At 38.7% G+C, this 22,503-nt stretch overlaps 1 protein-coding gene across 2 annotated transcripts in view; it reads left to right on the forward strand.

The window, feature by feature from the left end:
* The window catches only part of si:dkey-34e4.1 (carboxyl-terminal PDZ ligand of neuronal nitric oxide synthase protein), a 53,323-nt gene extending 31,229 nt beyond the window's left edge, over positions 1 to 22,094 (forward strand). For both annotated transcript variants that reach the window (XM_041969673.1, XM_041969674.1), the window contains 5 exons: positions 1,373 to 1,542; positions 4,270 to 4,431; positions 5,600 to 5,804; positions 7,303 to 7,630; positions 19,934 to 22,094. In XM_041969673.1, the coding sequence (XP_041825607.1) occupies positions 1,373 to 1,542; positions 4,270 to 4,431; positions 5,600 to 5,804; positions 7,303 to 7,630; positions 19,934 to 20,486 (1,418 nt within the window). In that variant the 3' untranslated portion in view covers positions 20,487 to 22,094. The remainder of the gene's footprint in view (positions 1 to 1,372; positions 1,543 to 4,269; positions 4,432 to 5,599; positions 5,805 to 7,302; positions 7,631 to 19,933) is intronic.
* The last annotated feature ends 409 nt before the right edge of the window (positions 22,095 to 22,503 follow it).

Raw genomic sequence — 22,503 nt, forward strand, 5'->3', positions numbered from 1 at the left:
CTTTTTGAAGATGTTTTATTAAGAATATTGGGTTAAATTAAAGCATGCTTTATTAATACCTAAAGCAAAGTTATTTTGTTGCAGCATATTAGTCATTCTAAGTAGTCATTACATAATCTCCGTTTCACAAAGCAAAGCTGAAGAAACAAACATACATGTTTAAACACTGTGTTGTGTAGAAGGTGTGAAATTCTATCTGTTATTTTTGCACCTTGTATGCATGATCATCTGCAAGGTCTCATGAGCAGTATCCATCACAGAGCCAGTTTCTGTCTCTGAATTGCAGACTCTGCTGCCGCAATAGAAATCTCTACCACAGAATTATAGTTATCTATTGTTTTCTACACGGAAGTTATGCCAGAACCCTCATGTAGAAGCATGTTTGTGTGAAAACATGTTTTACCTTGAATATCAGGTACTGTTGTAAACAAGGTTGTGTATTAGTCTTTTTTGCTCACTTTGGTTACTTGAAGTGTGTGTTCCCTTGGCTAAAGTCTGGTGTTGCCCTTTATTAATTTTGATTACATGCTTGTTTAGAGCCTAAATTAAACCATGTAAGTTAGTTAGCTTGTTAATTTGAAGCAGTAATGAAACAGTAACTGTGCAGATATTTGATGATGCTGGAATGTTAACATATATAAGAACAACACAGAGATGATGTTGATCTGTTCTTTAACCCATAAGAACCCGACGTGACATATTTGTCACATACAGTTTCTGAGACATTTTGCTTCAATTTATGGTATAAATTTTGCTCAAAATCCTGTTGAACACAATCTGATACTTGTCTTCTGTCCCCTAATAGATACCAAGGAGAAGAAAACCACATTATAATATTTTAAGCTATCACATGGTAATAAATGGTAGATATCCCCCCAAAAAAATGTAAATTTTTTTGTTACATTTTGTTAAAGGGCCAAATAAACACCTCATATTTAAAAAATTGGACTTTTCTTACCATTTTTTCATGGGTCGGGCCTTTATGGGTTAAAGCCTCATGCTGCAGCACAGTTCATATTTCATGGACAACACATGCAGGTGATCACCAGTGTTCCCACTAATGACTGTTATTTTGCACAGTTAATTAGTAGTTTTTTGACTTTAAGGAACTCTTGAACATGTGGGGGTAAATTTGTGTGCGCTCAAAATAGCATTACCGTTACGTTCAGTCTTATAAATTAATACCATCCATGTTTAATAGGTACTTGATCATTAATTTACTGCTGTGTAGGATACATTGGCGCTTTCAAACGGATCATGAGATGATATGAGATGACATGCACATGACATCAGTATACTGCGGAGAAAAGAATAGAGAAGTGAACAAAACTCAGCTCTGGAAGTCTTGAACTGTTTCTGTGTTCCTCCACAGGCCGTAAATTATCGGGAGCTGAACAAGAAGAAGATGAGGGCAGCAAACATGGAGGAAGAGGAGGCGTAGAAGATCCTGCAGCTGGTGCCTCATTGTGTGAGAAGGCTGTCAGTGAGATTCTGCAGAGCCTGGCTGAGCTGAACATTGTTAAACCTGGACAGACTATCATGGTGAGAAACACAAATGCACATAAAGTATTGGGCTTTTCTATCCTTCTAACAGAATGCACTAAATCCAGACAGCAAGGAGTGCACATTTCCTGAGATATATTAGACACTATCTTAAAGGCAGAGCATTCGTCTGTCAAAAAAAGTTGCCACAGATGCTAAGGGAGTTCTAACATTTGCTAAATCAATTGCTTTTGAAATTGATTGGATATTACAAATTAAAACTTTTAGTTCTTACAAAGCAGGAGCTTTAATCCAAACGTCAATACTTTAACACTACTGATCAATTTGGAAATGTTACAAACCGTACTGTAAAGAGTACTATTGCTGCACAAAGCAAGCATACATATCTGTACTGATTTTTACACAGAAATCAATTCAATTTGAAATTATAACATATTTCCTTAAATCTCTGTTGTCACTTGCATTCAGCTTTTAATAGACACTACTTGGTCAGCAGACATTGGTGATGACTGAAGACAAAGTCATCATCATGAGCGATTACAGAGCAGAATAGTGTATTCCGGGACAAAAAGCGTGTCTGTCTTGGAAGATTTACATAATGTTCTGTTCAAGAGCTCCCAAAATCACAGCCTTTCTCAAGTCCTCGTAGTTGCCAGTTGGGTGGAAATGTCATTTGATCTGTTTCTATACCTTTCAGTAATTGTCAGACACAACACAAAGCACCTCTGATGAAGTCCAAAAACGTTTTACTGTTTCTTGTTCTCACTTGTCAGTAAAACTTAGTTTCAGAGTTGTTGTTGTGCATCCACAAACTCACATAATAAACTCAACATCTGTGTGGCTGTTTTTTTCCATCATAGCTGTCGTAAACGCTACTCTTTTATTACGGACACCGGCAGTAGCATTGAGGCAGCAGCAGCCTCCACAATATTAATGATTTCATGTTTCCTTGCTCCAAACTGCATCAGCCTTTGTATCTGCGGAAAATCGACTCTGCTCTCTTGATTCACTGCTTTGGTATCAGTGGTGTTTTAGACTATTACCAGTGTATAGAGCTGTCAATGGCTCATTGAGCTAAGCAACTACAGCTTCTACTGCAATACCTGAACAGATAATTGACTGCAGCTCTCCATGAATAACAACAGCCCTTTTTTGGCAGCAGTTTGAGGGTATAAAATGACCTGGTCGCTCTTGCATAAAATTATAAGGTTAGGTTTTTATTTAGACTGTTTTAGATTTGGAAGAATTATTGTGATGCTAGAAAATCAAAGTCACCTTTGCTACCGTGACAGACAGGATGACGAGATGGGAAAGGCTTTGATGCGTCATGATGTGTTCCTTTGGATTTGTCATGAGAGCCACTGTGGTAGACAGAATTGTTATCATTCTGCTAAAAGAGAGGGGAACCTGAATATTACTGCTGGCTGTGTTAGGGGGGCACCTAATCCCAAAAACCCAGTCTGTTCCTTTTGATATCTGAAAATGCCACCATAATCCCACAAAGGCTCATGAACATCTGCTCTATGAAAATAAACAGAGATGGAGTAACAGAGGGAAGCTAAGAAATTGATTGAGGAATTAAAAATTAGATTTTGAGGACAAAGTCCAGACATTCACCTAACATTCCCAATAAGAACATCCCTGGAAGTTTTAGAAATCCTTAAGTATATGCAGGATTTCTGCAAGTGTTCAGTGCATATAGCAGTTGTTCATAGCTTTAAATTTTACATTTTTTAAAGGGAGAAGTATTTGATTTATTTTAGTTTTTAACCAAAGCTAAAGCATCTTTCTGAATCATTCTACAATTTTTATTTTTCTGAATCCAGACTGATACAAGTACACCATATTTTATCTAAACCCAGAAGAACAGACACTCAGATATGAGTGTCTTTGTCAGATACTATGTTTTTGTTTTTGTTTTTTTTTAACCACAACCTTGGCACAAAACTAGATTTTATCGTTTAAGCTTCACTACTCTCATAACTTTACTTCAATATGATGACAACTTAATATGTCAATACATTAAATGTGTAAATAAACTAAACTAAACTTAGAGGCTAATTTTATGTGCTCTCTCTGCAAACATTCTTTTAAGTGTCACTCGTCATCTTTTTTGCAATAATAATGGTTATATCAAGAAAATAAAACCCATAATAAAATTAAAACCCACAGCTTTAAAATTAATTTTTACTTTAAGCTCTATAAGCTATGCTGCAATATACAGAGATGAACATTTTAGTTTGCATTGTGCTATTTTGCCATCTAGTGGTGAAATGTAGTCATTACATTTTCTGTAGCTGTAACAATACCTTCAAATTTAGTATGAAATCAGAATAAATAGGTGAGTTTTTGCAGTTGCAAAGTATATATTTGTGCTGCTAAAGATCATCTGAAAAATCATCTAAAAATCTGCAGAAGAGGGGGACAGAGAACGTATGGAAACAGTAGAAGAGATTGTGGGACATTTTAATGAGCTAAGCGATTATTCAATTTGTGGTGAGTGTTTATCGTCGGCTCCAGGCTGCTTCATATCATTGGATTGCAGTACAGTCCTCTTGAATCCAGATGAGGGGGAAATCCTCTATTCTACTGGTTCATTAACCCACCTCATTTGGTGTTCATGGAATAAAAATAGGTCCCGTTATGATAGCCAGGATGAAAAATTGTTAGTTGTATTGGCCTCTGATGCCTAAATACTGAAAACAATTGTGTCATGTTACATTGTCACAGCTTTACTATCAATAATTTCTCTTTTTTATGTGTCAGGACTTTGATCGAAAGTCCGTCTTCACTGTGACATCCCAAGGAGTTGCTCCAGGCAGCCCCTGTTCTCCATCTCTCACTCCGCTAGCATCACAGCACTACCTGCAGCTTCTTCAGCAGCAACTACAGCAGCAACAGCAGCACACACAGGTGGCGGTCGCACAGGTACGAAACTCACTCAGGCACCGACACACACACACACACACACACACACACACACAAAATACCAATGTCTTGTACGAGCTGAAATAGATTCAGTGTTTTAATTGTGACCTTTATAAAAAAAAATGATAAAAAAAATGTTATGTTAAAAGTGTTAAGTGTTAAACTTAAAGTATAATTCTTATATTTTCAAGTTACTGCTCACAAAAAAGTTGAAAACTTTCCCAGTATTGAGCAAAAAATCACTGCAAGAACCGCAAGGGACCTTTACAAACATCAAAATGAAACTGCTTGCGTCTCCTGTCCTACAGTGGTTTTGTATATACTCATTACAAGTTAACAAAATACTTTTATCCAATCCCCTCTCTGTCTGCAGCAGGTGTCTCAGTTTCTTCTTAGGAAAAGTTGCTTTGATGTCAGATTTCTTTACCTGTTCAAATGGCTATTTAAATGGTTGTTAGGTACATGATAGTCTGCAGAATGCAGTATGGCGGTGTTTCCAGCCATTTGTTGCACAGCTAAACTACAACTTGGCACGTCCCAGTCCCCAGATGCAGTCTGTGAAATGTGTGCCAAGTGTGACTTGGCATTTTAATCCATAATAAAGTCAAAATTTGCTGTAGTATTTTTGTTATCTGTGACAATTTGTTGTGTTACTTTGGAAAAGTAATGTCCAGTCTGTATCAGCTGTAGGTCAAACATGTTTACTTCTGTAGGCCATTAGTATGCTGGTACTCTTAGCTTGAGGCATCACTGAACCTGACAAAATGATGTAAATTACAAGCTTGATGCATATTTCTCTTTTCTGACACAATTTGTGCTGTAGTCCACTAGGGGGCAGCACAAACACATTAGTGAAAGAACAGTGCCGCATACTAAAAAACACTAAACTATGCTCAGATGTTTGCAGCAAACATAATGTGGCATCACTCCTGTCAAAAATGTCACAAGTTAATATTCACCCTGTTATGTAATGTGTGATTCACCCCTCCCCTCAGTCAAATTAACCACTCAGTCATGTTACACCTTCATCATTCCACTCATTTTGTTTTTGCAGTTAGAGATATGGCTAGGATTATATTTTGTCATGGAGAGAAAGTGAGGTATGAGAAGAATGACAGCCTTTATACTGATGTCTAAACACAAACTAACTCCTTTACTCCCTCTACAGGTACAGCTGTTGAAAGATCAGATGGCAGCTGAGACTGCTGCTCGCATGGAGGCTCAGGCTCGCATCCACCAGTTGCTGCTGCAGAACAGGGACCTGCTGCAGCACCTGGCCCTGCTCGTGCAGCAGCTAAAGGAGCTAGAGGCCATCTCCCCAAAACCAACACAACCAGGGCAGCCACAACAGGAAACTCAAGCTAACAGACACAGTAAGTGACTGGTGGGAACAGTGTGATTCCCTCATACAAACAAGTGTCAGGTCAGCTTCGTGTCCTCATTGCTCACCCGTCTGTTTGCCTGTGGATGAAGCAGACAGTCACGACATGAACCACAATCCCATGCTGGGTTCCTGTCTGCCAATGTTGTCAGTTGTGCTTTATGGGGCAGGGCCCCTGTGTGCTCTCAACGCAATACTCTGAGCATTTCACTTCATCAGAACTGAGGAGAATAATATTGTCCTTTAGGTACCAGGAACATTTTAGAGGTGATAAGTTGTTTTGAGATTTAAAAAGGGTCACAATGCATAACTGTAGTAAGTTTGACACTTTGACAATTTTACACTTGTATCTAGAAAATGAGTTCATAGCACAGACTAGCTGTTTCACATTTTTACTAGGTCATATTCCAAATCAGTTTGAGGGTTATTCACCACATTTTAAAAGTGGTTTGCATCTTCCTCTGTCTTCCTTAAGCAAAGATACTACCCTGATACTTATTTCACGGTTCTTTTTGGGAAGAGGAAATAAAAAAATGGTGAGGATACTTTTGACCTAAATGAATTGCTGGACAAAAAACAGTATTGATTGTTAAACTCAGATCAAGCAGTTCCATAATACTATTCACATTGTAAGTTGTTTTCCCATATTCTAAAGTAACATCATTGTGATGGTACACCACAGTGGGAACAACAAACAAAGGCAGACTGGGTGTAATTTCACATTACGGTTAGCTGGATGTTAGCATGCTAACATTAGCTGATTAGCAGCAAACACAGACTGCAATAGAGGCTGCTGTTATTCTCAAGAAATCAAATTAAAGTCACAAAGATTGATCTTCTGGCAGCCTGAAAATATCTCAAGATGGGATTTTATAAAAGGCTGTCAGTTAAAATTGAGGGTCATGCACCAACTGCATTGTGTTGCACACCACGCCTCTCCAACACTCAAAGCATCTCTACTTACACTGTTCATTCTGTGGATTTGAAAGCTTCTTTGTTTTAGCATTGTCTCAGACTCAGAGTGTTTTTCTTTTTTCGCTAAGAGTTTTGATTGTGTTCACAGGATTTATTTTAGTGCATATGCACATGCTTGTTTTCCCCAAAAGAACATTTTTGGATTGTTGTGTTTACAGCAGCTAAAAGAATTTCTGATGCTGCCAAAGTAATAATAAATAACCACATGCTTGTTCTCAGTTTGAAAAGCTGTTTGTATGTATAAATCTGTTTACACATCGATTGTGTTTTCACCCGTGTGTGTTTGTGTGTATTTTTATTGGACACATTCTTGCATTAATCATGTCAGCCCCTTTAACAGAAAGTGTTTATCTTGCTGATCTTAAACATGGCTTGGCTGAGTGCAGTGACTGGCACCGTGCCGTCTCTTCCTTTCTCCCGAGTCAGCACTTAAGACGATCATTACAAAGACGCAGAATCATAAAAAAGAAAAAGCAACATTTGGGTTACTCAGTGATGTTTTCTGTCCACTCCAGATGACCAGCAGTCAGCATGCAGCTCCATTTCTACATCAGCAAAATCTCTATCCTTGAATCTGAAGAATCACTACAATCAGACCCTGGACCAACTCATCACCTCCACACCTGCATGGCCACTCCAAACATCACCTCTGTCCCCCACCCAGGTGGACTCTGCTGAGTCATACCTCAACCTGCTCAACCTGGAGAACAGCACCAAACCAGAAGCCTCGGTCACACACCTGGACCCTTTCATCAGGGCCAATGGCAACACCAATAGCAAGGAGAGCTTCAACAACGAGATCGTCCCGTTCATGTCCAGAGACTCTGCCAGCACAGATGAGAAGTAAGACTGCTGTTCTCATGTTTTATAAGATAATGCTGATTAGAACTCTCTGAACACCCTGAGTTTGGGGTTGTGTGCTTCTAAGTTGGATTGTAGTTACCAGTTATTAAACATTATCTAACTAGTTGCAATGCCAGTTACTCATCTGCACTTTCAAATATACACATCTTCCTATTATCTATTATCTATTATCTATTATATATGTCCCATTAAATCAAGTGTCTGGCCTTATTCTAAGATATTTGTCTCAGCCTACACTGAATTCTTTGACTGGCATTTGACTAATATCTTGTGACAGCCACTTAACTTTGCACATCCTGTGCTACAACAGACTTTGCAAGGATGAGATTGGACTTCTCTGTAGCCACACTAAAGTAGCTCAAATTAACTAAAAAATATTCATCAACTCTGGAAAAAAGCCTCTGTTGCTATGGTTACTAGTACTTTATCTATCCAGCTTAGAGTTTCTCTTGGTGACATTTATCCATGGTAAGAAGCTCTGCTGTGAAGAATGCAGAAGGATGCTGCATGTTACCACAACATGCAACTTATTATTTCTGTTTCTAGAAACAGAACACAGACTCCGCCAATGAATACTACACGTTTAGGAGTATTATAGATAACTGAAGTAAATGAACCAACACTTTAAGCCCACTTATATCTGTTATTGTGTTTTCAGATATGTGCAATGAACCCAAGTTACTCACAACATTGGCTTTCAGTTGGGTCGTGGCTTTGCCAAGCAAACTTTTAAAAATGTGGATCTGTGTTCATCCTAGTCTTTGCTCATGTATTCTGTGTTGTGGAGGTCTGTTTCACCACATGTGCATAAGTGCTCACCACGAGGCCTCACCAAAGGTTTTGGTTCTGACTTCGGCAACAACTAAAAGGCCAGTATCAGAGGAACTTTGGGACCACAAGGGTTCATACTCTAAAAGCAGGTCATATAAATAAGTAGACCCAAGACCATAAAGACATTTATAAACCACTAAAAGAACCTTTAAATTAATCCTAAAACACAAGAAGATGGACAGAACCAGACCCTCTTTCCCCCTCTCTCTTTTGTGCTAAGCTAATTCAAGCACCTGCTGGCTTAGCCAGGGTGTGCAGGTTTCAGTTGGTTAAAAAGAGGACACGTCAGCAATTTTGCCGTTTCACTGGATCTACTTTCCACAATATAAAAACAACTTTATGTTTTTCTTGGCAAAAGAATCAAAGTGTATATACATGAAAAAAATAACCTTGGATGTGGCTTGCAGTCCACTTTCAGTGTGGTGCTTCGAAATGCTCTAAGAGTCTTAATTTTTTTCTTTTTTTTCTTTGGAAGCAATAACGATAAAAACTAAGTGAATAAATAAAGAATTTATATATAAATCCACTTTGGGGTAAATATGTGAACCATGAACCGCTAGTTTCCTCATCAGCTGAATGATAAACGCAACAAGAGAGTTAAACCGCTCAGTTGATCGCTGCACAGAGATGACCAGAGATCCTCTAGAGCAGACACGTTGGTGCAAAACGTGAGAAATGATGGATATATGGGGCTTGTCAGGCCGCACATGCATTAATTGCGTTAAAATTTTTAATTAATTAATTAATTTAATTTAATGGAATTAATTACGTGAAATTAGTTAATGCCGTTAACACATTATTTTTGACAGCCCTAGTTTTAAACAGTAATATCATAATAAATGTTTTACTCACCAGTCATAAAATGATCTGAACAAATTGTCTAATATTTTGAAGGACTCCAAGGCGTATTATCAGCGTTGAGCTGAGCATTTGGCCCCTACAAGGAGGACATGTCCGGGTAAAAGAGGATGTTTGATCACACTAGCTTAGCTTCATGTTGGGCACACATGAAGAGTATCAACCATTACGTCTAACTCTTATGTACATGTAAAGCCCTTAATGTGCATATGCAGTTTGCACTGTGTTACCAGTCAGTTTGTGTTTGGAGTAACCAGGCGTCTCCATGACCTACACTTCTTTTAGCTTTTACTGTTATTGCTGGAGAACAGCTCAAAGCAGCAGAAACTGCCTGCAGCTAATGAAAGAGCGACTGTAATCAGGGGATTATATAGAAAAAAAAGGTTGGAGTTAGACAAACAAAGAAGAGATGAGGTCTGAGGTTGAAAGTGGGAAATCAGAGAAGCTTGTGAGAGAGAATGAGATTTAAGAGAAACACGGGAACTCCGTCAGCTTTAACTCCCATCCTAATATTTCTTTTTCAGGAAATAACTCATTTAAAGAAGTTATTAAAGTGCGTGTGGAAAGAAAAAATGGAATTGTCTTTCTGGAGGAGTAGTTTATGATAACTTCCTTTTGCTTTTTAGGGATATTTGCGCTTCTATTTCTTGCTATCTTGCATATTTTAGCCTGTGAAGTGCTTTTGCTTCTGCACCGCCGACTTAGTTTATGTTAGAAATCTCTGGTATGTTATATGCAGCTCATACCATTGCCTTAAATGCATCTGTAGAGCCGCAGCTTATAATCACATTTTAATGAGCTTTTTAATGAGCTTTTAATCTTCTTAGAGCCACCACAAAGACTGGGTTTGCTAAAAAAATAAAAAAAAGAAGAAAAACATTTACTACATGAGATCAAGAAGAGCTCTGAAGCATGACAAACTGGTTTTCTTTTTATCCTCCTTCTTGGTGTTCTCATTCGCACACTAACTGTCTTCTCTCTCCATCTTACTCTGAAAGTAATCCACAGAGAACTCTCTAAGGGGAGCATCCTAAACTTGATTTTAAAGCAGACAAGGAAAAAAAATTGACTTTTGATTTAACTGCACAGCAGTGTGTGTTGGATGGTATGACTCTTGTGTTTGTGAGTCTGCAGCTTATACAAACTCACATTCTGTGGTTTCCTGCAGCGTTGACTCCCAGCCAATCCCATCGCCGATCCTTTTACAAGCTGGAACTCTCTCCTGCTCCATGTGCTGGAATATATTCTTTTGACACAAGCACAAGAAAAAAGTTGAAGGAGAGGTAAAGGGGAACTTGAAATCTCTTCCAGGGAGAGGCCTCTTGTTACTCTACACTTGAATATTAGTTTCACCTTCAGGTGTGTTGCGTGTGAGGCCTCTTTTCTTTTTATTTAAAAATATAATGGCAACTTTATTGAAAGAACAGGCCAAAGATGTCCTGAAAAGCCCAACCATTAAATGATTCATGCACGGGTTAGATGATTTTGAAGGTAATTCTGCCCTGAACTGGTAGCTATTGAAGGGACAAGAGTAGTGGATTAATATGTTAAAATGTCCCTCTTTGTGCAGGTATTCTGGCTGCTACATTAATATTGAGTTGAAATTTTCCAACTGATTGATAATCCAGAAGTTCAACCTAAGCAATAGGTATTCATAGACCTTTCTCAGAGTCTGTGATTGATTTTCTTACTTTTGATATACTTATTCGAGTGTAAAAAAAAACTATTCTGGTGCTGTTGATAATGTGATTTTTAAAAACTGTGTTTGGTGTGTTTAAATGATAGAAAATCTTTATCATTGAAATCCATTATTTACAGCTGGATCACGGTTTTCTTCTACAGATGTGTGATTACAGCACCCTGAAAAGAGGAACGAAGGCCTGTAAAAAGCTAACAAGTGATTCTCTCTCCAGATCGTCCCATGGTAGTTTGTATTTTTATGTCTTGAAAGTTCTGAAAGATGCAACAGCATAGGGACGTACCACCAGAACACTTCTTTCACTAAAGTGGCTTTTTCATCTCTGCTGTTTTTGCCTCTGGTTGTGCCCTCTTCTGAGTGATATTTATATATACAGATATTACGTATAAAGTGTTATCTTGGGCTTACACAAAAATGCCAGATAAAAATAATGAAATGCCAGGTTGTTACTGCACAGAGAAAACTCAATTAATTTCCTGCTGTAGAGAAGACTGGATTGCAACTTTGCTACCAAACAACTGTGACCTTTTAGGAGTGGTAATGTGATGCAGTCACTCAAATATTTCACAAATACAAGAACAAAGGAAAAAGCCAGGGAGGAATAGAAATGATCTCCTCTATGTTATTCTGTTCCTGAACTCCTTTGCATCACCTCTGCTGCAGTCACACTTCTGCGCCTGCCCTCCCCGACCACACAGCAAATTTTATTGCTTCCATTTTCTTTTGTTTTCTGGATTTCCCCAGTGGGTTATGTTTATGGCCTGAGTGGCCAGGTTTTATGTTCTGCGAAAAGATACTCCTTAGCTGTCTTCTCTATTCCTGGTCTTACCCCCTATGACCTCCCTTCTTCATCAAACAGAGCAATGGAACCTGTTTGCTTCATATTATTAATTCATTTCACCTTCATGCATGCATTGTTTTTCACTATGGACAGTGTGCAGCTTCCTCCACTATCTATAGTGCAAAGCTAGGGTGTTGACAAAAAAGTTGGGATACTATCCATTATAGCTACACTGATAAGTAGGGATGGGCTCTGCTCACACTAAGAATCCCAGAATTCACTTAGAGGTCCTCTAAGTTTTTTTTTTAACCAGGAGGATAGAGTCCAGCCACTAGACGATTTAAAGGGGCAGCCATGTTTGAAAAGCCACCTGTAAATCTCCTACGGTAGCTGGCGACCATTAAAAATAACTGGAGTTGAACTAGATCATTTTCTTCTTCCAATCACGCACCACAGCCACTTTTCTGATTTAATCACTGAACATGATTTAAACACTGTTGTGTTGTTTCACTGTCAGTTAAAAAATATAACATCATCTAAGTACAACAACACAGACTGATAGCAGCAATTTCCAAAAAGCTCCATGTATCAGGCATGTTACACAACCCTAATGGCATGCAATTAAACTCAAATACCCCAAATGGTTTGCAGAATGCTGTTTTTGACTTATCCTTCTCAGCCATCTCTACCTGACTTTACCCACTAACCACATGTAGTGTTGTGAACCATCAAGCTCCTGCTAAGGCAGTAAGGGACTTATCAACCCTAAGCAAGGGAAATGCATCCCTCCTAATTTTGGTAGTTAACTGTCTGTAATTGTGATGGGCCGAGCAGTGAAGGCCAGCCAGACACAGTTTTAAAGTTCAAAAAGTTTTTTTTTTTATCTAATCGTCCCCCCAGTTTATAATTTCCTAGAATCGAAGCCCTTTTTAAAAAAAAAGTCCTCATTCACATCTGCTGCATTTGTGGATGCGGTGACAAGCTGACATGACTGGCACTCTCTTTGAGGAATATTCTCAGCCACTATCATCCACTAAAAAACTTTAGACTGTTTCAATGTGGCATCACTTTGTTTACAACCTTTTCTCTGGCATACAGAGATTTCACCAAATTGGTGGTTTTATACCCAATCATGTTTACTCCTCGGTTTAAAATAAACCTAATTAGTTCTGAGATGTTTCACCAGGTTTTTAAGTATTTCAAACTTCTTTTTATATATATATATGTAAGAAAAAACTTACAATTAAACATATTTGAGCCATTTTTTTTATTTGCAAGATCTTCCATTGCTTTATAAATCTAAAAGCACCACCCAATATGCATGCTATAACCAATATGTCTTTCTTTAAAATTTGAAAGAAAAAAATCTCATATGGTCAGAGGCTCAGAGGTTTCACAGGAAATTCCCATGTGTGTAATCTTATTTAATGGTTCGGGTTTAGTGGTTTGCACACTTGTCTCCCCAAAGGAACAAGTGGAATTGAATGTTTGGGTTGAATTTTGCATAAAATTGAATATGTTGCATGTGTTTACTTGTATATTATCCATTTGATATTATCTCTTTGCACTACATTAATAAAAAAAAATATTCACTGCATTGTTAAAAAAGAAATTGTATTGCACAGCATCCAGACTCCATTGAAAATAGGTTTGTACTTTATGATGGCTGCCTGTGGCATGTGTACTTTCACTGACCACTACAGCTAACCATGTAATGAGTCACATTTTACACAGCAAACAGGAAAGCCAAAGTTGAACCAAAACAGGATGTTATAGTAGGATGAAAATATTTTTTTGTAGCCACAACACTGACCTGAGTCAGAGGATGGCCAAAGTCATTACAGAATATAGTTTTTTGGGAAATCTCATTCTGGATAGAGGTGGTGTATTTTCAACTATAGCATGCCCACACAGAGCAGAGACAAGCACATGTTGGCTAAATTACCGCTATATGAAACTCAACCTGTGTATTATTCACAGGTGAGTCATCTTTTCCTCTGGCATGGCACAGACTGAATTCTCTTCAACTCTTCCTCTGACTGTATTGCATGTTGCATAATCACATTTCCTGGTGTTATCTGTGATATTCCCTTCCCATCTGTCCTTTTTTATATTGCCCCTTCATCAATATCATGGCCTGTGTGCCAGAGCTGCACCAGCAGATCTCGTTGAACTCTAATTTAATTGCAGGGATGTTATGGGAGCATAATGGATGAGTTTTCCTGGCGTTTAGGCAGAGCCAGTGCCGTCTGCTAGATTTGTACACTTTTACATGCCGGATTACAACAATTTGAGGACCTGCAGCAGGATTCATCCATGCTTTCTCACTCATGTTGGGCTAAATGTGATGATCCAGAAAGCATAAAAAAAGTGTAAGATTGTTTGACAGACTGTCAAGCAGGGCTGTGCTTTTTAGGACAATTAATTGACTTTCTATGTGTTGCAGACACTCGGCTGAGTCTCAAGTTCATTCACCCAGATTGCTAAACTTCCCACACAGACATTACGCTGACACACTCTGATGAATGCAATAATTTCTTCACTAAAGCAAGCTGCTTTTGCAAAGACACACTGTCCCTTGTGGGATTTGAAAACAGCCTCCTGCTGATTTTTTCTCTGTAGCTTTGTGCTGTCTTAAAGATTTGAGTGAAAAGAACGCAACATTTCTTTTTAGAGAAGTCATAGAAACTTGCTTTCACTGATTCCCTTTTCCTATTTCTACCTATTGATTGATTCAGCTCCTGCTGGTCTTTTTTTATGAAAAGTGTTCAAACCAATCAAATCCTTTTGATTGGCTGCTTTGTTTCTAACCATTAAACAAAGTAAATAAATGCACTTTGTCATGAGCTGTTTGGGCTTCAAACACGGCAGGGTACCCCCCTATAATTTCTACAACACCTTTGCTCCTCAGGTCTCTCCCTTGACTTTCTTGTGACATCTAATTAGTCCAAAAATACACAGTTCCCCACAGTGAAAAGTCTCTGGTGTTATCTCTGGTGTTATAAAAGTGAAACCGTTAGGACTGTACCATTGATGCTGCATGTTTCCTCAAGAAAACCTCCACTGACAATTTACTGCAAAACAGAATAAACACTTTATTTTTGAGGGAATGGCTGATTTGTTCCTACCATAAATCAATATAACTACAATAAACAGACTGCAGATTAAATATAATTTAAAAACGCTTCTTTTTTTTTTTTTTACTTTAAATGGCTGGTAATAAATTTTTTGTTTAGGTGTGTACAACATATGTTATTTGAAATGGCCATGCAATAATATATGAATAGAAAGAACTCTATTTCCTTTTTATTACCTTTTGTAACTGCAAAGACCTTTACATGCACAACATTTGTATCAACATTTATAACATAAATTTCCCAAGGGGTCAGTAAAGTGTGTCCTATCATATGGAATCATAAATTATGAGACTAATAAAGAATATGTCAGTGGTCCACCACCTGGAAAACTGCAGATAAATTGCTCAGTTTGTCAGGTCTTGCTTCAGACACAAAGCATGTCTAAAACGATGTCTTCCCTTCATCAATGCAAGATTCAGTGGTAAATGAATGCAACTGTGACATCACAAAACCTTATAGAAATAATGTTGAAGTGAATGTTTGCCATCACCAAAGTGCAGTGAGCTTAATGTGGCAAGTTAAAACATCTCAGCATTGGGTCTTCTTGCCATATTTTGAGTCATTGAATCATTTAAAGGAAAAATATCAATAAGCAAAATAATGTTAATATTGTTTTTTAGTGCTAGGAACCCATATTGGTTGAATGCCTCAAACCTTTGTTAGTAACAGGTTGTGAGTCCATGCAGCAGGTTTCATTTAGGTGGATCAAAGTTGTCAGCTTGTTGATTTTTATGCTTTTGGTTCTGTCTTCGTCTTTCTTTGTTGTTCTGATTTTTAGATTTTCTTTGCTAAGCTTTGTGAAGATTTCATTGGGTATTTTCTTTGGTTTTATGAATTTTGATCATGTTTCATTTCCTCCGTCTGTTTCAAGGGGTTCTTTTTCTGCTCTCCCCGCACACCTACATTAAATTAGCCAATTGTCACACCTGCCATTTCTTTGTGATTTGTTCTCTTTCTCTCTGTATAAAAACTTGTTGGTGTCCTTTGATCAGTGCCAGATCCTTACAGGAATGGCACCATGGTAGGCAGTCCTGTGCAGTTTTCTTGTTTGGAAAAAGTTAAGGGTTTCTTTGGCCTTTTGGTTGCTTAATGACATTTTGGCTCCTCAGTTTTTTACCTCCTGAGTCCAACATTGGGGTCCACAGTCACTATTAAATGTAACACAAGCTTTCTGTAGATATGATCCTGCTTCTGATTTCCACTTTGTTACTCATTTTATTGACAAACAACTTCCTGAAGATTGGAAAACCTCTCCTAAAAAAGTTAAAAGTGCAATCCAGTGTAGATACTAAGCAAGGTGAACTGTCAGACAGGAATCTGATGGATGCAATGCTTTAATGGTTGACAGTGGGCAGTGAGCACAACCTCAGATCAAGATCAGCACAAGATCAGACATGTGATGGAAAGTTGAGCTGTTTTCAACTTTCCAATGCAATACACATAGAAGTCAGCTTGGCCAAAAATTATATCGTTGTCTTCAATCAAGTCTACTGCCTCCCTGTCATATTTAAACCCATCCACCATATCATTCTGAGTGAAAAACACCAACACTGTGCATGTTTCTACCTTGTGCAACACTAAAAACACGAAGACCTGTTAAATAGGGATTGAAAGTAGATTAAAATGCCTTAAAAACCAGCGGCTCCACCTACTTATTTGATTACATTCCTGTGTAATTATCTTTTTATATGCTGCCACAGAGGACTAAAGTTGGAAATGTTCAACACAGTGGTTTTTAATGGTCCACAATTTCTAATTTCACTGTGTGGGTCACAGGGCTTTATATTCACCTTTCCCCTTACTGACCTCCCCGATCCTTTGTAGTCTAACTCTTGCCTCTCTTTGGTACAGGTGTGAGGACCCGCTCCTGCTCCTCCTCTTCCTCATCTAACTATTCCGTCAGTCTGTGTCTGAGCTCAAACAAAGCAAACCCCAGAATAACACCAAAACCAGCAGCCACTGCTTTGAACCCAAAGTTCATGCGTTCCATCGTCCTGTCCCCATCCCTGCCACCCTCATCGTTTGCTGCACCAGCCTTCCTCTCCCTGGGAGACCGGGGAGCTCTCTGCCACTGCCTAAGCCCCTTTCCTCTCCTCCTCTCCTCCTCCTCTCTTCCTCTCTGCCCCTTCTCCTCCCTCTATGTGAGTATTACTCATGATAACCAGCATGTGGAACTGGTGTCTGTGGCACAAGCATGGGACTGGGCATGTGGTGGATGAACAGTGTGGGTGTTTCACCAGTCAGTGACTGCATAATAGCCTCCACATTTACACACGGATGTGGTTCTGCAAATTTGGAATCACATTAGCATTGTGGTAATCAGCAAGTCACTGTGTGTTATGCATAGCAGCTCTGTTTTCTACACTTCCCTTCACTGGTGTGCCTCTTACACTTTTGCCAGAGGAGAAAAATTGCTCTTTTCAAGATTTATTATCAGCAGAGGTTCAGCCTGTGCAGTAAAACTGTCACATTTTTATGTACCTACCTTACAGTGTTAGAACGTTTAAGGCTGTGCATATTTTTGTCACATGCATGTTTATTTTTGCTGAATCAACCCTCTTCCAGATGGAGATTGTCATAGACCCCATCCTCACAAATGGCATCAGAAGTCTTTCAGGCTGCTCTGCTGCATGTGTGACCAGCAGCCAGAAGAAGAGCTGCTGGAGAAAACAAACTCGTTGGAGTTAAAAGATTATGGTAGCTGGGGGGAAAAAAGTCTGTAAATAGATAAAAAGTTGTTTGAATCCCACATCCTTTCCGAATAGCATCATATTCCATAAACAAACAAATATGCAAGTCGATGTTATGCAAATGCTGTGCAATTGCATTATTAAATTTAAATCCCATTTTAACCTCAATTAATGGATTACCTGTCGATGTGCAAGCAAATTTAAAGTCTATCCAGTTTTTTTTTTTACATTACACAGAAATTAGCAGAAACCAGTTTCTGATCAAACACAGCAACAGTATAAATAAAGATATTCTTCAGCAGTAACATAAATTTTATCACTCTGCCATGAGTTATCGTCATAAAATCTTTAAGTTTGGTAGCTAATGTTAAAAAATAGTACAGTAATTACAGTTTGAGTTCTTATGTTTGTTTTTTAATCAAAGGTATTCTTCTAGATTAGGCCGAGTACCTAAGAGAGGAATAACTACAGAGAACAGCAGTTCAGGGGTCTGTACACAACACAAAATCACTATTTTTTTAAGCATAAGCTAATGTAAATCTATATTAAAAGGATGAAAACGAAACTTAGCAGCATTTGATTTTACATTTGGAATGGCAACAGTCATAGAATTATGGTATAGATTATTAGAATAAATAGGAGAGAAAGCCACTTAAATGCAATCTTCCTTAATTTGTTTTCTGTTGGTGACAGTCCAAAACGTCAAAAGGAAAAGCTAAGGGGTAGGAAAAAAACTGCAGCAGCTAAGCTGCAGGTAGGCCGGATGAGACTAGAGGGAGATGAATAGAGACAGTGATGCAGCAATAGAAAGGCAGAATAATGGAAAAAGTATAACACTGCAGAGGTATATAAAGTGGAAAAGAACAGAGTGCTAAGTCAAAGTTATGATAATGAGGGAAAAGGATGGAGCAAACAAGAGAATTCTACTCTTAAGTCAGAAAAACAGCACTAAAATTAAACTGCAACATTATCATATTGTTAATTGAGCCAGTGGTCTTTATAAGCCACGAAGAAGCTATTTTATCCAGAGCGACCCAAGTGCATCAATTTGCCTGAGGACATCTATGAGCTCTTCTTGCACTCATTTCCTGTTAAATTCCATTTGAGGAATCTATGAATAGACTTAATTTTTGACTTGAAGATGGCACTAAATGGGGAAAAAAGACGAGGTCTAATTCTGAGAAATCTGAATGCAGTCTGATATTAAAAGGTTAAAAACCTTTTGGTGTCCGTTGTGATTTAACAGCACTCCAGGCATTTTGACAAAAAATGCCAATCTGATCCTAACGGGAGGCATGACAGCTTTAACTGCATGTGTTACCGTGTTCTGAACTGGTATTATTTCTGTTGACTCTGTCACCTCCGATTTATTTCCGAATAAACTTTACCTGCCAATGTCTTTTTGTTCAGTTTTTTTCTGAAGCGAAAGCAGTCTTTCACGTTGCCTTCCCTCGAGCCACACCTAAACTTGGCAAGTAAAGACTAATGATACCCCCTGTGGCACTTGAGTCAGTGGAGTTCAGCTTGACTTTTTTACACCTCTGTGTTGCTCTGTTCATTGGTTTGGGAAATGATGGATAATTATCCTTGGAGATGTTTTTCCCACCCCTACAAGTCTGTCACTATGCAGCTGTCCGTATCAACCTCCTACAAAAGCAGACAGTAACGACATCATTAAGTCACATGAGTTCATTACTCGCAGTTAGCACCCACCAGTATCATGTAACTGGGAGGAGTCCAAGAGGAAGCGAGACTTGTTATCGGGTGTGGGTCAGAAGTCATTTTCCAAGAGAGAGGCTATAATTGTACGTGGATGTGTGCACTGGTGCTTGTCATGGCATTGTTGTGGTGAAATCAGCGACTGCAATGCTATTTCTGGTTTGTGTGCTGTAGCAAAGCCTGCAGCTTTCTCCTTGCTTCCTTACCCCCATCCCTCAGGCTTTGGCTGTTGTTCCTCCACTGCCCCTCTATTTTCACAACAGGGGAGCTGCGGGATGTAGATAAGTTCCTTGACAGCGAGAACAACAGGGAGCCAGAGAGACTCTGTCCTATGTAGTAACAGCTGATGACTAAGTGTGTTCAGGTTAATGAAGTATAATGTGACTGATGAGGAGCAAAATTAGCTTGAAGCTTCTTTTTATGTACCTACATGGTAGGAAAATTATTATTAGTAAATAAGAACAATAACTGTTAATGGGTTTGTTGAGAACTTCTCATGTTACCCTATGATGATACAGCATTTCATCACTAATAAGTGCCTTTTCTCTCTCTCTCTCTGTCTGGCAGGTGTAAACAGACAGTGCCCAAACTCGACCCTCCTCCACCATCCATGAACCGTAAGAGGGTCAGCAGGACATTCTTCCCAGGGTCAGAGCTCACAACTGTGTCCAATCCTGCAGAGGTTTGCTCTAATGAAGTGCCCCAGAGCCGCAGCAGCAGCCTCTCATTTCCAGACATCACCCCCAGCTCCCTGTCATCCACAGATTTCCACTCTCTCAGCAATGGCGAGAGCAGCTCTTCTTCGGCCAGTGAGGACTCGGGAGTCCGTTCCGAGACCAAGTCCCTGTTGTCTCCATTGCGCGATAATGACGACTTGTTCGGGGACCGTGGGACATTTTTAACAGCCTCCAGTGGGTGTGGGAGTCCTCTAGAGGAGAGAGATAAAGCATTGATGTCTGAATCATCCCCAACTGAATCCAACACCCTGGCCTTGGACACCTGTGATCACCTGCAGCCCTTCTTATCTCCTCTGGATGATACCTGCCTTCACATTAGTTTTTCAGAGGATGAACTGCTGGAGAGCAGCCAGGAGGACACTAATGTTCCCCTGCGGAGTTAGGAGGATGAGCTGATCTTCCTCCATGCTCCTCAATCAACGGCTAATGTAATACTTGCTGTCAGAACCTCCCATATTTGCACTGGGCTTCATTTCAGGACAACAAATTATTCCATTCACTTGTGACACAGCGCACCATTACTAAAAATACTTCATTGTGTAAATTATTAGCTGATGGACAGATTTAGTATTTTTGTAATGAAATTCCTGATCTAATGTACTTTTTAGGGACTAGAAAGCTTAGCAGAGTGCATGTAATGGCTCTTGCACTGTTGATGTCACATAATTACTGTAGAATTCAAAACTAATGAGGGAACACATTTTATTTTTGCTAGTAGTCAATGTCAAAACATTATTTTGTATGATTCTTCACTGTGGCACAAACATTTCTGGAAATGTCCAGATTTCAGTGATATTGGATGGTCAGGCCGATGGAGGGAATGTTGAGAAGAGCCTCAGTTTCTGCAGAGCACCTGATAAGGATGATGGAAAGAAAAGAACAAGAACGTCGGTGAAGGGGGAGGTAAACGTGAGCAGATCTAGCTGTTGCTTTGGTTAATGTGCAGCCATTAATGTTAGGTGTTCATGATTTTGATACTGTCTCAGAAACATGGGTTTTAGAGCATTATCTCCTTGTTTTATCACTCCTGTTTTTTTGGGTTTTTTTTTTTTGGAGTTTAGGGAGTTTTCAGACTTAAAGGCTTTAAGGCAGAGCTGGGAAATTAGTTTTTTTCTGTACTGCATTAATTCTGTTTGCTGCATTGTTTGAAACTCTTTGAAAACAACAGGATTACTGCTTTTAAAGAAAAGTATTTTGATTCGGAGAAACAGAACAAGAAGAAAAAAATCACCTCTACATCATCTAACAGTCATTACAGCTTGACTTTGCATACATCTGAGTGGGAAGTCTGTTATGATAAATAAACCCTGAGACTCAGTTGGAAGATAATTGGAGAGTTGTTGGAGAAAGACAGCATAGTAAATAGATTTTTCTCATCTCTTTCTTTCTTAAACCCTGACTGAAATTCCCAATTAAACAAGAAAATGTGGATTCACCTGATAAATTAAACCCTGGTATTAATTTTATCGTATCCATCTGTAACAGTTTATCAATTCATGCCTCGTTTAAAAAAAAAAAAAAGCTAGATTAAGTAAAAAATTTATGTCATTTTAGTATTTTTAGAGGCAAATGTCCAAAATTACTGGTACTAGTTTCCTTAGATATTTATACTTGTTTTTTTGCAGGTATTCACTAAACTGAAATCCCTTAAACATAAAACATGTCACAAAGCAAAAGTAATGAGCAAGTCAGTTGTGTAACCAAATTATTTATTCCCATTAAAGCAGTAGCTCTTTAAACTGAATGTTTTTGTAATCATAAAGGGAGCACATTGATGTCACCTTGAATGTGCAGAGGTAAAAAAATAAATGGACGGGAGAAGTGAAGTGGTTGAGGTATGACAGGGATGGAGGGTGCAGATGTCAAGTGCTCCTGGGCTAAATGTTTTACACCCAGAAATGAGGCTTTTCCCAACACTCCATGTTGCAGGGAGCTTAAAAGCAATAATAAGTGGATGAAAACATAATAAAAAGATTTAGCTGAAAACTGCAGCCCTGTACTGTCTTCCTTTTGACTTGTTTTTACATCATATCCAATGAAGCTCAAGGTAACACTATAGATGCACACTGAATTCTGCCTTTACTTCTGAAATGACCTGTCAAAGCTCCTAAATTAATCTGCAAGTCATATTTGTTATTCGATGGCATGCTTCTCTGTAACTGCAGCACAGTAAAAATAATTGAGCCACAGATGGAGTTCAGTACGCTGTGATAAGATAAGGATACAAGTCAAAAACATTCACATGTAGCATTCAAAGGTGCAGCTGAGGAAACCAAAGGTAGCAACTCAGTTGAATTTAAATCACAGCATTTACAACGCTGCCATGAGCCCATTAAAAAGAGAACTGCTGTTCATGTTATCTCTTAGCATGAATAGGAACAAGAATATTCTGCCCACTCT

This window comes from Melanotaenia boesemani, chromosome 19 (assembly GCF_017639745.1).
Source record: "Melanotaenia boesemani isolate fMelBoe1 chromosome 19, fMelBoe1.pri, whole genome shotgun sequence".
Lineage (NCBI taxonomy): Eukaryota > Metazoa > Chordata > Actinopteri > Atheriniformes > Melanotaeniidae > Melanotaenia > Melanotaenia boesemani.